Source organism: Streptopelia decaocto (assembly GCF_964273445.1).
Source record: "Streptopelia decaocto genome assembly, chromosome: 12".
In the NCBI taxonomy this organism is placed as follows: Eukaryota; Metazoa; Chordata; class Aves; order Columbiformes; family Columbidae; genus Streptopelia; species Streptopelia decaocto.
The window spans coordinates 15,730,571-15,745,994 of record NC_138667.1 but is presented as its reverse complement, the minus strand read 5'-3'; the positions used below and the strand labels follow the sequence as shown (position 1 = coordinate 15,745,994).

The window sequence follows — 15,424 nt, the reverse complement described above, 5'->3', positions numbered from 1 at the left end:
AGGTTTGGTTCTGCTAGGAACGAGTGAGAGAAGGATGATTAATCAACTGTTTATTCTTTGTAAAGATATCTGTTAAAGGTTGTCTTTTGCTTATCGTATCTTGCAACTGTGTTTTCATGTAAGAGTGGACTAAAACAGTTTTAGCTCAAGCTGTTGTTAAAAATTATAATCAAAGTGCTGTGATTCAAAATAAAAAATACAAAGAATGGAAGAGAAGGAAGAGCCCATAAACCAGGAAGGCAGGGCAACAATGTCCAAAGAAAGTTTGGTGGTGAGTGCTTAGTTACTGGTTCAAGATTCATGCTTGCATTTTGCACAGGTTTCAATATAATTTTTGATGAAGAGTTTAGATTTGCACTTAATTTACCAAATATCAGCAAAAAATCTTATTAGTTGTCCCACGTCACAGACTGCTGTCTTCTTGCCAGCCCAGTTTTAGATCTGTTTCAAGCCTGAAATCATGTAAATAAACTCTGAGCAGAAAAGCAAAATTAACTATGAAAAAATTACTGCCCAGAACCAGAATTTTAAGGATGTTTGGAGGACAAGTTTCCAGAAACTGGGGATATGGACATGTAGTCCAAATAAGCAGCATAGCATGAAGAAGAGTGGTGCTCTGGGATAATGAAGTGCAAGTACAGCAATCTGGCAACGTCTGTTTAAAATGTAAGTCAGCACGGATTACTGTCATTTCTGTCACGAGCGAAATGGACCTTTAGTTCACATATGCAGAGGAAGATCTATTCAGGTGCAGAGAACCTACTTATTTTACGTTCTTTGAGGTGAAGCACAGAGAGCAGAAATTTACTCCAGAATAGGGTCAGGCTTTGGCTGCTGTCCCAGGGATTAATGAAGCGGGGGAGCTTCACCTGTGATCTGTACAGCCCTGCCAGCTCTCACCATGCAAGGTCAGAAAAGCATTTCTGGGCACAACAATGTTTTCATATGCTTTCTGTATCACTTCTCTCAGGCATTTCAAACAGTCAGGACAGTAACAGTCTGGTTTTCTGGCTTGCATGGCACTAAGACAGTGACAGGGTAGTGTGAGTCTGTGATAAATCATTTGTTTAGCAGGGGGACTGCAGGTGCAGCAGGATTTTATGTGCTGACCTGCAGAGAGCTGTTACACTGCAAGAATGTAAGATGCATTGCAGCTGCATGTCATGCATGTTCAGTCAGCTGGATGTCTGAGTTTTAGACACAGGCACCTGGGCTTTATGTCTCATGGACTGCAGCGCTGTGTTAGTAAGGATGGTCTGGCTCCAGGGGAGCTGCTGTGTCAGTGCAGGGGAGGAGGAGTTTAATGCTCTTTATATTTCAATTAAAATTACCTGGTTTGAGCTATAGGAAGGGGTTCAGAGTATAAGTCAATAAGCATCAAGTTTCTGAGCAGGAAGGAGAGTTTTATTAAAGATTTTACAGACCTTAGGAACACATTGTGTTCTTGAACTGAGAAGTAATGTGTGATAGACCTGTGTATTTGTTGCAGGTACTGCTTGACATTGAACTTTTTATCTGTATCACATGCAGTCTGTAATCTTTTTTATTAGATTATAGAAATTGTGCGTGAGTAGAATTATAAAATGGCTTGGGTTGGAGAAGATCTTAAAGAGCATCTAGTTCCAATCATCAGTGGGGGTAATGTGTGCCATACTGGTTATTCTGTGTTGAGTCCACAGACACATTAGGCATCATTGGATCTCTGTATTCGTTTTCCTTGTTGATATTGTTTGGTGTGGCTTTTAGCGTTTTCTCTGGTTCTCAGATTTATTTCATCAATCCTTGATCTGATTTTAAAGGCTCGTTAAGGTGGGATTATTACTCTGTCTTGGGAGAGAAAAAGATTGGATTTCTTCATAATTTCAGAAGTGCATAATTTTAAATTAAGAATTTTCTCCTTTTCTAGCCTGTTCATAGTTGATAGAAGGTCACAACAAACAAGTAAAATTAACTCAAACCAATATGTTAAACCAAAGGCAGTACAACTCTGTGGAAGTAGATTTTCCTGGATGTGTTATTAATGCATCACATCAAGACTCTGAGAGTCTGGAATGTGTCCAATTTCATCATGTTTAAATTGAAGGAACCTTGTGCCATCCTGGTCTCTGAAGAACAGAACTCATATAATCGACAAGGTGAACTATACTGCTTTCCATATGAGACTTGAGATGCAGAGGCAGTTTGCTCCCACAATTACTAATCCAAGGAAGCTGTAGTGGAATAACACCCTAAAATTTTCCTCAATCTGTAGGGCCTCGAGTAGCCAGAGTGGTGATGAGGAGTTTTTAGCACCAGCTACTATATTTTAGTCAGTGTTTTTAGGCAGGAGCTGTTTTACTGTAAAAACTGGCTGAAGAGTATGTCCTAACCTGAACTGGCAAAAAGCAATAAACCTGTGCCAAGCACTTGTTCACAGCTCTTAAAAGATCAGGGAATGGGTACACAGGTTAATGCTTTTGTGTCATGTTACTAAAGTGACTGAAGTTTCAATTACAATTGAGTTGCTCTCTTTAACCTATTTGATATTCACAGCTTTCGTTGTTTGGCTGTTTTGCTGTTTGCTTCATTGCTAGTGGCAATGATGGAGCAGACTCTTTCATTCAAAGTGAGTTGAAGGTCTGTGTAAGGAATCCTACAAGAAAAAGCTTTGGAATGATGAAGGGGAAACTGCTGAGAAAGTGAAGCGGATTTAGATGATTTGACTTGATCAGTTTGAATATCAAGTCTCTTAGCAATTCAACAACTGATGGCTGGTAAATCACACAGTACAATCTATACCCTGAGTCATAATGAGATTTTGCATTGACTGCACTAATGAGCATACATTTCTGCTTGGACTAGGATAAATCCATATGCGTTTTATTGTACTTACAGCTATACAGACTCTGAATCAAAGCTGCTTGCTGATGTCCCAGTACTGCAGCAGCTGTATCATGTCTGGCTGCTTATCAAGGGATTTTTATTTCAGCCCAAGAGCAATGGAAGCATCTTTGAAATAATTATATAATTTAAATCTCAAAAAGCTTGTCAAGCTCCCAATAGGTCCGTTCCACCCTGAGCATGGGATGAGGGCACTTTTAAACAAAAAAAGCTGTTAAGCATGTTTTTAACGTAGCAAGGCAGGGCAGAAGAAGGTAGTTTTGTTTGTAATTAAATCTGGTTTCTGTTTAAGTCAGCTTATCCAGGAGATGTGTTTAAAGCCATCTAATCACATAATTCTCTGTGCTAACTTGCTCTTCCATTTAAAGGCTTTTAGCTTAACTCTCATGAAAAGACCAAAAGACCCATTTTTGTTACAGCTTCAGTGCAATGCTCTTATATTTAACAGATGAAATATTTATGCCAGACACTGGTTTCATACATGCCAACATCCATGGGAATCATCTAGACCGAGGGCATTCTGTTTAAAACAATGGCACAGATCAGTTCTCCAGAGTGTAGGAAAATGTGTAACTTAGCCAAACACAGGATCCTTCTCATGTAGAAATCAAGAGAATTTAGCCAATTCAAAGCCAAAATCTCCTTACATTATCCCTTTTTTAACGGGACAAAAAAAAAAACCAAACCAATTTAAGGACCCTTTCTCTCAATTTTTGGAGGTGGAAATGTCCATCTTTTTTACCTGTATCTTTTGTTTGTTTGTTTTTCCAAGGAATATGGAAGCCTCCATGAAAAAAGCTTGCAGCTATCTCCTATCCTGGATGCCTCAGAGTAGTTACTAGTACTACAGTATTTACTTATATTTCCTTCCGAGAACTGGGTTCCTACTTGCTCTTAGGCATTCAAGGTCCTTTTGAGAGGGAACATTGAGCAACATTCCAGAGGCTGACCTCAGTTTAAGGACTTCAGCATTGGCAATGTTTACTGCCATGGGGTGAGGAAAGTAGTTGTTCATTATTGACTCAGTCTGTAATTTTCTCCTCTGATTTGCTATCATGATGCAGTGTGTGCTAAAGATTAACACTGTAAACGAATAATTGCTCTGCAAACAAACCTCAGGTAGGACATGGATTTAATAAACTTTAAAATGTTAGATAAATTTAATCATGGTTTTCAAGTGAGGACAGTTTGATCTGATTGTTTTTTTGATAGACTTATCTCTTTCCAGTGTAGGTTTTGTCGTCCAGGATAGCAGAGAGCTCCACTGTGCCATGAGTGATCTTTTGTGTGGCCAATCCTAGAATTACACAGCTGCAGTGAACGTCTGTGCTGTAACAAATACAGTTTCTGTGTTCATGTTTTTTTTTCATGGGGTATGAGTGTGTGTTGTTGCTCCATATGCCCCATTATGCACATGGGTATTCAACTTGCATTCATGAACAGGTCAGTGTGAGAGCCGTGAGTGATCTCTCATTCCCAGTTAACATTTCATAGGCGTTCCCGTTAACCTGAATTAGTTCTGCTGATGGTAGGTGTCTGTTGATGGTGTTACAACGGGTTTAGGTGGTGACTGATTCAAAAGGCACAGGAATGGTGACGAGGATCAGAAACCAGTCACTTAAGGTATCTATGCCTTGAAATGGCAGGCCAGCAGCCAAAAAAAAGAGACTTATCTAGGGGAAGTAGTAGGAATCTTGCACTGTTGTTGTAACTACAAAAGTCTAAATAAACTCCATGTTTGACAGATATTTTGAGGGAAGATTTTCCCCACAATGTTTGCTTATATACTTATGTTATTATACATAAAAATACAGCCCTGGATACAGTTGCTTTTTAGATGCAGCTCTTTTAGCCAGGAATATTGTATTTTATCACACAATAAGGCTTGTTATGGTTGGGTATCTGGATTCTACAAATAGTAATACTCAATGTGAAGTCTTTACTACATGACTTCAGTTGCTTTGACACACTCAGCAATGCTTGAGTAGTGCTTTGACACACTCAATAGTACTAATGCACAATGCCCGGATTTGTAGTCTTTTTTATCACCCATATTTAGACTTCTTTCACGAGACAAGAAATAGGTACAATTGGAGGTCTGTAGTGGAAAACAAAAGAGCAAATTAAACAAACCTGAAAGAAAGACACAAATCTCTAAAGTTACCAGAATTTCTGCAGAGAATTTCAAAGCAAAGGAAGGATTCTAATGTGAAAAAGTTAACGATGTTTACATATACGATTAATTATTTTTACAGATCCCAGAAATACAAATCCAGGTATATATAATATTGCTAAGGGGCCAGTGATCATGCCAGTATTAAAACTTGTTACTGACTAGGTTATCTGTAGGGGACATCCTGACTAAATCGGTACATTTTCAAAAATTGTCACTAGGGGGAGATAAGTAGTTGCAATACTTTGCCATATACTAGAACTCCAACAACTGATCTGTCTACCCCGATACTGGGAAAACTAAAGTGGAGCAACTGAAAAGCAAGGATTATTAACACAGTAAATCATCCTATTCACAAGTTAGATGATCTTAGTTTACTGCAGTTAAACCCTGGTTACATTAAAACAACCTTAAGTTTATTTATGACTGGGTGTGTCCATAAAGTAGTTCACTGCACTTACTTGTACCAATTCACTTATCAGTTTTAGTTGCTAATTAATTTTCCCCAAGTGTTTTGCTGTGCAAGTACCAAAGGGTGTAGAACACTGTGAACAAAACATAGAAAAAAGAAGGAAGTTATGTTTTCTGAAAAATTCTTGGTTCTAAAATGTCTTTTCAATGAGACCTCCATTTAAATTGTGGAGTGGGAGGCGCTGATTTATCTATACAAGCAAATACCTTGATGCTGAAATCTGAAACAGAAGCATTAGCATGTTACTACTTTTTGTATAAATTCTGTTCTGCATCTCACTGAAATGCACAAGAGAAAAGTGTATAGATTAATTTATTTGGTAAACACAATTGACGTTCATGCAACACCTAGTTTGATTTTTAGCAGCATTTATTTCTAGTATAAACAAGCATTTAGTAGCAAGCATAGAAGTATAAGCAGGTAATCTGAACGAGGCAAGAATTTCAGCTCTTCAGAAGCTGATGTGTCAAAATGTGATTGATTGAAGTGTCTCTAGTTGAACTAATTTCCCATAATTGAGAGATGCCTCAGGTTCTAACATGAGATAAATTTGTTGCAGAATCTCTCCATGTATGGTTTAGACTTGGGGTATCCTCTGTTGCAGGGCTGAGCATGTCTGTGTATCGAAATGCAGCAGATCCCATGGGAGCCATAGGCAGCCAAACAGAGGCTGTGGATTTCTTACCTGCCTATGGCTTGTCATGACTGATGCGTGAGTCAGGGGACACCTAATCCCTTCTACCATATTATAAACTGGCAAGATGTTGGAAGGCCTTTGTCGAAGCAGGAGTTATGACTTCTTTTATTACCACAGTTCTCATGGTCAAAAAGAAGCTACTAGCCCTTATGAGGTTTTACAGTCTTCTAAAACCTTGGTTATAAAGTTGCTTTAAAAAGCCACAGTGGTTTTATTCTGAAAGACTTAAAAAGTCTAAGGGCGTTGTGGCATTGCAGCATCTGTGGCACAGGTCCAAATTATATTGCCTTTTTCATTAATTTAATGTTCAACCTTCATTTCTAGAAATAAAGTTCAGTTGCCTTGTTTTGCAATACTATGTTTTACATTTCCTATGCTTTTGTAATGGCCTTGAGATGACATTGTTTTGCCTGCTGTACCTTGTTTCTTTTGCTGCTGTGGTTTATATTGTGCATATGCTGTGCAGATGTTTATTGGAGTAAGACATTAATTACTTCTGCAAGTAATTAATTAGACTACTAAGAATACAAATAATTTGTCCTTATATGAAAATGTATTATCGATGAACACTGAAGTTTCTTTATTCAGTGTGTGGGTTCTTTGAAACTAGTTGGGTTGCTTGGTATACTGAGTTGTAGATGGACTCTTCAAAAAAAACTTTTCCCTCTTTGTGATCACATACATATCTTGTATGAACTTTTCTTCAGCAAGGTGTTAAACTGTGATAATACACCAGGACTGGGATTATACACGATGTTAACAGTACAGCCTAAAGCTTCATATTCATTAAAAATAGATCTCTGCACTGTGGGATTTTCTGGGAAATATGTATCATGATCTGGATCAAGTGTGTCTAATTTCTGACTAATTAGCTGAAGTACTTGATGCAGACTGCTTTATGTTGGCTGCATGAGGAGCAGATGATATCCAGTATGTTATAAGTTTGCCAGGATGAAGTTACTACTACAAAATTTTGAACCTGTTTGAGTTCTTGGAGTGGGTTTGCCCTGTGTTATAGTTTGCATCCTGCAGGCATGGGGCTTTTGATCTAAGTTCTCTATTAATCAAACTATCATGCTGTGAAACAGCACGATGACCTAAAGGTGCTTGTGAAAGTAGCAGGTATCATGCTGCATTTTGCTTTATGATTTCAAAAGATCCAGTTAAGAAGGCAGTTAGGAGTATCTCAGCCAAAACATGACAAAAGCATACAAAGAGTTCCCCATGTTATTGTCTGCCTTTTATCCCCTGTGGTTTTGCTTTCTACCGTGTGCTGGTGTACATGCACTTCTCTCAAGTCACTGCATTTCAGGAATGTATAGGCTACTTTGGGGTATACGTGAAAAGATTGAGGAATCCTAGTTTTAATTAAATTAGTTTGAACTTTTCATAACCCAAAATTTCAGACAAATATGGTTTTCCTCTGCAAAAGGGCAATCAGTGTGAAGAAATATTACTATTGGCTGCAGTAGAGGGCTACATAGGAGCTGACCTGGAAAACCCATGGAGAGAGACGGTTCTGCGGAGGCTCAGCTTCAACCTTGCAGATTTTGGAGCTTCACTTAACAAATCGAGAGGAACAAACCTTTAACGTAAGAGTAGCAAACAGTCTTTGGTTTGACAACAATCTGTGGTTGATCAGGGTTCTAACTGGTAGAGATGTGAGTTGTACAGTACCATACTGTAGTAAAAAGAAATGTTTAAAAAAATACATATTCTGCCTACAAAGACCTCACCAAAACCAATGTATTATGATGTTTGGAAGTCATGATAACTAATCTATGACTCCAGCACCAGTCTCCATTTTATTTCTAGTGTTTTTCAGCCCTAAACACGATCTATTAGCATAGCTTGGCCAGCATCTCACCTTTTCCCAGCCTCTTTATATGGGAGCCTCACCAGTTTTCCTTCTCCTTTCTCCACTTCTGGGATTGCTACATCCTCCTTCCAGCCCTGCCAAGAACAGGAGTCTCAGTGGTGGGGACACCAGGACAGTATTCCTCGCTAGACTCAATAAACTGCAGTTCTGACCAGCCCTGCTCAGCAATCACAGCTTGAGCAAAGATTATTCCTTCCTTGCTGCCTTTTGCCTGCATATGAGTATCTGCATCTCAGGTGCTGGACAGGAACATGTATTGCAGTGATTCTCAAGGTGTGCCCACAGTACTGACAAAGTACCAATTTTAGTGGCACTGTTTATACTCCGATCTGAATAAGTCAGGCATAGTCGGAAGAAAAACGTTGCTGATGGGGTCGTGTCTGTGTTAGAAGCTGTGCCAGCACACACATGGCAGGGAGGGATCGGACCTTTGCACCCTCTTTCAGAGCTCCACAGGCAGAATCCTACAGTTGTCTTTGTACTTCATTGCTCCAGAAGCAGTACTTGCCATTCTTCACCTCAGCCCTTGTTTTACTTTGTTTTGTGTGATCCTTTACTCAGATGTCACATCAAGGTATGTCTGGTACTCAAGCAGCTGCAGAATACAGTGAGGGCTTGACCTTGCTAACAAGCACTGTACCAAAACTTCATAAAGATTAATTTGCAGAGTAAGTTTTACAACCTTCATCAGTCTCTGGTTGCAGAAGTAATGTGTTTTTTTCCTTTGCAAAGCCTGGCATATTTTCAAAGCATGTATTCACTCAGCACCCACTTCAGTGTATTTTAACTGTGATTATGTGTGCAGAGCACCTCAGGGAATAAGTATTTTAGATACTACTCATCCAATTTCATGATGCAGTTAGCTGAATGTTTACTTCTTGGAATATACGAATCCCAAGCAGTAATAAATTCACAAGTTCTTCTTGTTTTCAGGGTTGGTTTTTTTTTTTGTCAAAAAGGTTATGTGCTGAGAGGATCAAAAATGTATTGTTTTCTTTCCATACTATATTCTGGGCCTTAGTTCATTGTAAAAGTGACTCCTGTTTTTACTCATCTGAGCATTTCTTAAATGTTTTGTTGCATTGACTCTTCTGTAAATATTAGGGGTTTGTATCAGCAATAGCTGTAACATTAATATTTGCAGGACTACAGATGTACGTTTTGAAGTACATCTGTGTGTTAGTAAGTTAATTAGGAAGCTGTAGGCAACGTTGCTCCGTCAGTTTTTTGTATGTTTGTACTCAGATTCTTACAGAGAAAAAAGTTATTTCAGATGGCTTTCATGAGGAGGGAGGTACTTGTGGTATTATTTCCTGAAAAATGAATCATCATTTTTTTTTTGTCCAAGTCACCTTTTGCACAGCAGTTGTCACTTAGAAAATAATCCAGCCCCACTAAATTCCACTTTTGTCTGTTTATTGTGTGTCTCTGCATAGGCTAGTTAGCATTTACAAACTCTGAACACGGTTATTCAAATTAAAATAGCAACTTGTTTGTCCATAGTTGTAGTACAAATGATTTTATATGCAGTGAAAGCATGTATTTTATAAATAACAGCTGTAGAGACACATTTCTGAGCTGGCAAGTTGGCTGGCTTTGTCACTCCATACTCAATATTTCAGTTGTATTTCCAGTGAAGTGCTTTTTGAACCTTTCAAAGCAACAGTGATATGAATGTGACATTGGTCGATCACTAATGCTCAGGGAGGGGGGAAATGGTGGTGGTGCTGCAGCACAGAAGATAAAGTGAATTGATGAATGTGCGACAATGCAAAACAGTCTTTGGTACAGCCAGGAATTCAAATCTACAGGTCGAAACTTGTGCTTCTGCAGAAATTATAGGACTAGAGCCATCTTAAAGGCCTTGTCATACCAGGTCTGTTTTTAACTGCATGGGTTATTAAAGCTGAGTGAAGTTCCAAATGTACATTTGTGCTTTAAACATAAAAAATATGCAAATATCACTTCTAAAGGGAGCTGTGACTATGCTTTTAACTACCGCACAGTCTGTTCTGCTGTGACACAGCCCTAAGAGCTGTCCTCACTCTGAGGCAGGTGTTGGTGAGATTGCAGCTCTGCTTTTTCCTCCTTCGAAAGTGCAGGGCGCCATGCAAAGCAGTAAGTTTTTTTTTCCAGGTCATAAAAGGGCTAGAGGTTTTTCCTTCTTACTTAATTTTAAGGAATAAACTTCTGTCTGCACAGATATAAATGAAGCTATTGCAAATGAGCTGAAAAGAGCTGTGCTGAACACTGCCTCTTTCGTCTGGAAATTCTGCTAAGAGTTTTTATGAGCTCCCTGCACCAATCCTGCAGCAAAGAGGAGGCAGCAAATAATGATTTCCTATTTCAGTTCACCAATTTAAGCTCTAAAGAAAGGTTTGATGATTAAGCTTGAATTTTTTTTCTCACAAGATTAATTCTTACTTTAGAGAATAATTCCGTTTATATCAGTAAGATTGCTCACCTGAGTAACCAGCTACAGAACTAGCCTGTAGTACTGTGATTGCCTAGGGGGAAGTACAAGCAACACTGCAATTAGAATTACAGAAAGAAAAGGAGGTCTGACCTTTACTTTCTTTCTTTTTTTTTATCCAAGTGTATATATATGCCTACAGTTTCATTGATGAGTGACAATCATTTTTGCATTCTGAGGTGTTACTAGCAGCAGCAAAAAATGGCTTTTCTTTAAAGAGAAAGAAATACTTAATGCTGAAACTTCATTGTGAAAGGTAGAAATAGGAGGATCTCTGATTAGGGGTTTTAATTTCAAGGCACCTTAGGCTTGCTTTATGTGCATCACATTAGTGGAAAATTCCTTCATTTAAGAAGATAAACAGTTGTAACTTTCACATTTGGTTGATGTGACATAGGGACTGACTGGGACTGCCAGCATTCCAAAAAGGATATCGTCCTCATCTGCAGCCACTCAGGGCTGTGGGGTGGAGCCTGCAGCACAAGCTGGAACATTTACAGGTGCATAAGTACGTAGGGAAGGGCACAGGTGATGCACCTGTCTCAGGAAAGGAGCACTAGCACAGGAGTGTCATAACTTATCAGCTGCCTGTGTTAGAGCATGAGCTCCTTTGATCCGCAAACACACTCTCCACCACGCTGCAGCCCACAATTTCCAAACATTGGTCAAGAACCTCCAGAGATGAGCATCTACTATGAGAACTTTTTCCATCCACAGAACATCCCTAGTCCACAGCGACCGAGCACCTTTGAGACGACGGATTACAACACCACTCCCAATCCTTACCTCTGGCTAAATGGACCTTCCATTACCCCACCACCATATCTCCCGGGATCCAATGCCAGTCCCTTCATTCCTCAGTCTTACGGGATGCAAAGGCAGCTCTTGCCTAACATGCACGGCTTGGGAGGAACTGACCTTGGCTGGCTTCCTCTCCCATCCCAAGAAGAGCTAATGAAGTTGGTTAGACCTCCTTACTCCTACTCGGCACTTATTGCCATGGCTATCCATGGAGCACCCGAGAAGAGGCTGACTCTCAGTCAGATCTACCAGTATGTGGCCGACAACTTCCCATTTTATAACAAAAGCAAAGCTGGCTGGCAGAACTCCATACGGCACAACTTGTCTCTCAACGACTGCTTCAAGAAGGTGCCCCGAGATGAAGATGATCCAGGTATAGCTCTCTCCCCCTCTTTTGAACTCCCTCAAGTCAAACTTGATTAATTTAAAAATGCCTAATACATTGCAAAGAGACATAGCCTGGGTACAGGACATACACATAGTAGGTCTTCTATTTTCGTAAATCTGAACTAGAAAGCAACTATGCAGAGATGAGATCTGAATCGGTGTTGCTGTTAAATCCCTGCAGGGAAGGGGATTCTTTACTGCTCTGGGTCTTCCTGAGAGCTGATCAATGTGCTGAGCATGAGGCTCAGCAGGTATCAGAGCAGTCTGAGCAAGTCACATTCGAAACCCATTTGGTGTAATACATATGACTTGCGTCAAATTTAACTGGGAATTAATGGAAATGGGATAAGGCAAACACAGATTTGTCAAAGAAATCCAGTAACTTTAGGAAATCAACAATAGTTCTCAAGAGGAGAGCAGGCTGTTTGTTTCAAATAGCATTTTGTTTGGAATTGCACCTCTGTTTCCAAGCCCTTGGCTGATATGCTGTCAGATTGTTCCTTTATTTATTGTTTTCTATCAATAGCTGTTAAGAACCATTGGGAACATTTAAAACACATTCAATTATGCTGCTGCAGAGGGCCAAAGATCTGGTTCCATCTCATTAGAAACCTATCCTACTCTCCTGAATCTGGAGGAGCAGCCCAGAATGGGATTTGATTACTCTGCTGTAAATTCGGAGGACAAGCTATATACTGAAACCCTACTTCTCTCACCAAGAAAACAAAATAGCAACCCCTCCCAGTCATTCCACTTGTAGTCTTACCTGTGTGAAGAGTCAGGGCTAAAGGATACAGCCCAAAACCTATACACTTTTTAATGAACCCAACAGAATTCTGCTTTTGTGTGAGTAAAAAATACACGGTTTTTGCTCATGCAATTGTTCTATTTCTGTGAAATGAGAGAAACATTGTAAAGCCCTAGATGACTGCTCTTTTCTGTGTGTGCATTTTAAACTAAAAATGTGGTTTTGTCCCCTACAACAGGAAAAGGGAATTACTGGACTCTGGACCCAAACTGTGAAAAGATGTTTGACAATGGAAACTTTCGCAGGAAGAGGAAAAGGAAGTCTGATATTGGGGCTAGTGCTGCCACTCTTGCATCTGAGAAATCAGAGGATAGTGCCCTGAGTGGCAGCCCCAAAGCTGTAGAGCATCAGGATATCTTGGAAAACTCGTCACCTGGGACTGATGATTCCCCTGGGAAAGGTTCTCCACCTCCCTCTTCCAGCGGCCCATGCCTCAGTAACTTCCTCTCCAGTATGACTGCGTATGTTAATGGCTCTAACTCAGGGAGCCGCTCAGTGCCTTTGGGACTCAACTCTGAACCCATTGACAAAATGGGACAGAATATGGTAGGCTTTAATTCCTACTCTCCGCTCTCTAATATCGCCAGTCATGGTGTGGGAGACTGGTCCAATTCTATGCCTTCTAGCCACCTGGGCCACAGCAACTCTGTGCTCAACCAGTTTAACACCCATTTTTACAGCAGTATCGGCACAAATAACACACTGTATTCCAGGGAAGGAACAGAGGTCTAAATGAAGGATTCTAAGACACTGAAGTATAGCTGTTTATGAGAGGAAACGATCTGTGGGCAGATGAGTAGCGTTAGCCTGTTGTCTTGGGATCTGTGCTGCATCCTACCTTCTGACAGCTGCAGACTTGTTACCCATTATACTTATTCAGATCACAAACACTCCACATATGGCAGCTCCACTTAAAAAATCAGGGATCAAAACAGCAAGAGTAGTGAAGAGTTCTCCTGAGACACTGTGCTTGCATTGCTGCAAACCATGGTCCTCTACAGCCACCCTTGAGAAGTTACCGTTTGCCTTAGGCATGAAGCTTTTTTTTTGCATGGTCCTAATATTGCTATGCTTTTTAAAGTGCTAACAGAAACGTGGTTATAATTTTAAATATCTTCTCTTGCTGATATAGACTGCCTGTAGTACACATAGCAAGTTCATATTGGGCTAAAGCCGTTACTTAGACACTGAAGGATCCCAAATACTACTGTATAGTGAGTAACAACCAACACTTGAACACACTGTTTTCTCATGCTAGAGCGTACTTTGTTTAAATTTGATCCCCTTTTTAACTCCAAGGGCAATATGGCTGTGGAGCAAGCTGGCATCAGTTATTTTGAAACTGAAGGGAAGCATAACGAAGTATAATGGAATTGTCTTCTGCTGCTGCCGTCAGATCTTTATGTTTTCAATTCTAATTACAGGGTATTTTTTTTTTAATTGCCTTACACATGCAAATCTATTCACATAAGGAAAACAGGATCTGTCCTGAATATAGACATATTTAATATGTGTGTTTTCTAAGAAAAAAAACATGTTTGTTCTATCTCGATGTTCTACATAAATCATTTCTATTGAGTAAAGGCTTTGAATATTGAGGGGTGGGAGAGAGAAGAAGGAAGGGGAAGCAGAAAGTTTATGTGTCTCTGAGTTTCAATTGCAAAGGCTGGATCTTTCAAAGTATCAACCGCAGATACTGTAAAAAGTCCCTGTACTGTATATTTTTTTTCATTTTGTAAAAGTCCATGCTGTTCATCCTTGTGTAAATATTAGAAATAATGTTCATTTTTTTTCTACACTCTAACCACAAACAAACTTTCAAAATGTAAGTTTTTTTCAAACCAAGACTTGAATCAAGTTCCACATTTATATAGAGTACTGTCTCAAACTGGATAGCCTGCAGCATACATAGACAGCAAGTTTAACTGTTCACAGCTGGCCACTGACCAGACTTTTGGAATGACAGAAAATATATTAATGTTTTGTAACAGATACCATTTTGTCTTGATTTTTTTTTTTAACTCTACATGGTTATAGTTTTGTTACAGGCCAGCCCAGAAGCATTTTTAATAAAGCATTTGTATAGAAGAGTGTGTACTTGTGTGTGTGTGTGTGTACTATACTACTTACGTCTTTAAAAGTCTCCTTAATAGTTTGACTTGAACAATTTGCCTGAGGAAAAAGCAGTATAATATTCACAGAAGGTCAGAGACTGAGATAGCTTATGTCTACGCAATCAAAATTTGCATACCTGGGGATTATAATTTGCTGCTATGATGCAAAATACTAAATAAAAGTCATCATTACAGTTTCCCTGCTGCAGTTAAGTATGCCAATCATTTAAAATTTCAGAAACCATTCTTCATTTTCACCTGCTAATTGGCAAATATGACTGCATTATTTTCTGTGTTCTTATTTATTATTTTATGTTTAAACTTCTTCATTATCGAGGCTGCCCTGACTATTCATGCTTTTGTACCCACTATAGCAAGTTCTCCCTTGGGAGCTGAAACCTTCCTAGAGTGCTGACATTGTTGCTTAAGAAAAAAAAATAATGACCTTCTGGTGTCCTTCTGCCATGACTCCAAGTTCCTCTGAAATCAGGTGTGTGCTGAGACTTGAGCTGTGACTCCTGCCCTCAGAATTTTACAGCCCTTCCAAGAGTCTCAGCCCAGTAGGTGGGCCATAATAAGCCCTGCAACTCAGCAGCTGGCAACATTTTTTTATAGATACTTACTCACGTGGTGACTGAGAAATGCATTGTCTTGCTGTTATGTCTTGCATTCAACAAACCTACAACAAATTGCCCAGAAACATAGTTCCTGTGGAGTGGATGGTTCACAAAACTGAGAGG

General features: G+C 39.5%; 1 protein-coding gene across 1 annotated transcript; it reads left to right on the top strand.

The window, feature by feature from the left end:
* Positions 1-11,174: 11,174 nt before the first annotated feature.
* On the top strand, positions 11,175-13,302 carry FOXI1 (forkhead box I1; the record flags this gene model as incomplete). The annotated part of the gene is given in 4 exon segments (XM_082063601.1): positions 11,175-11,748; positions 12,749-13,164; positions 13,166-13,207; positions 13,210-13,302. Coding segments are annotated over 4 exon segments (1,125 nt in total).
* Between the last annotated feature and the right edge of the window lie 2,122 nt (positions 13,303-15,424).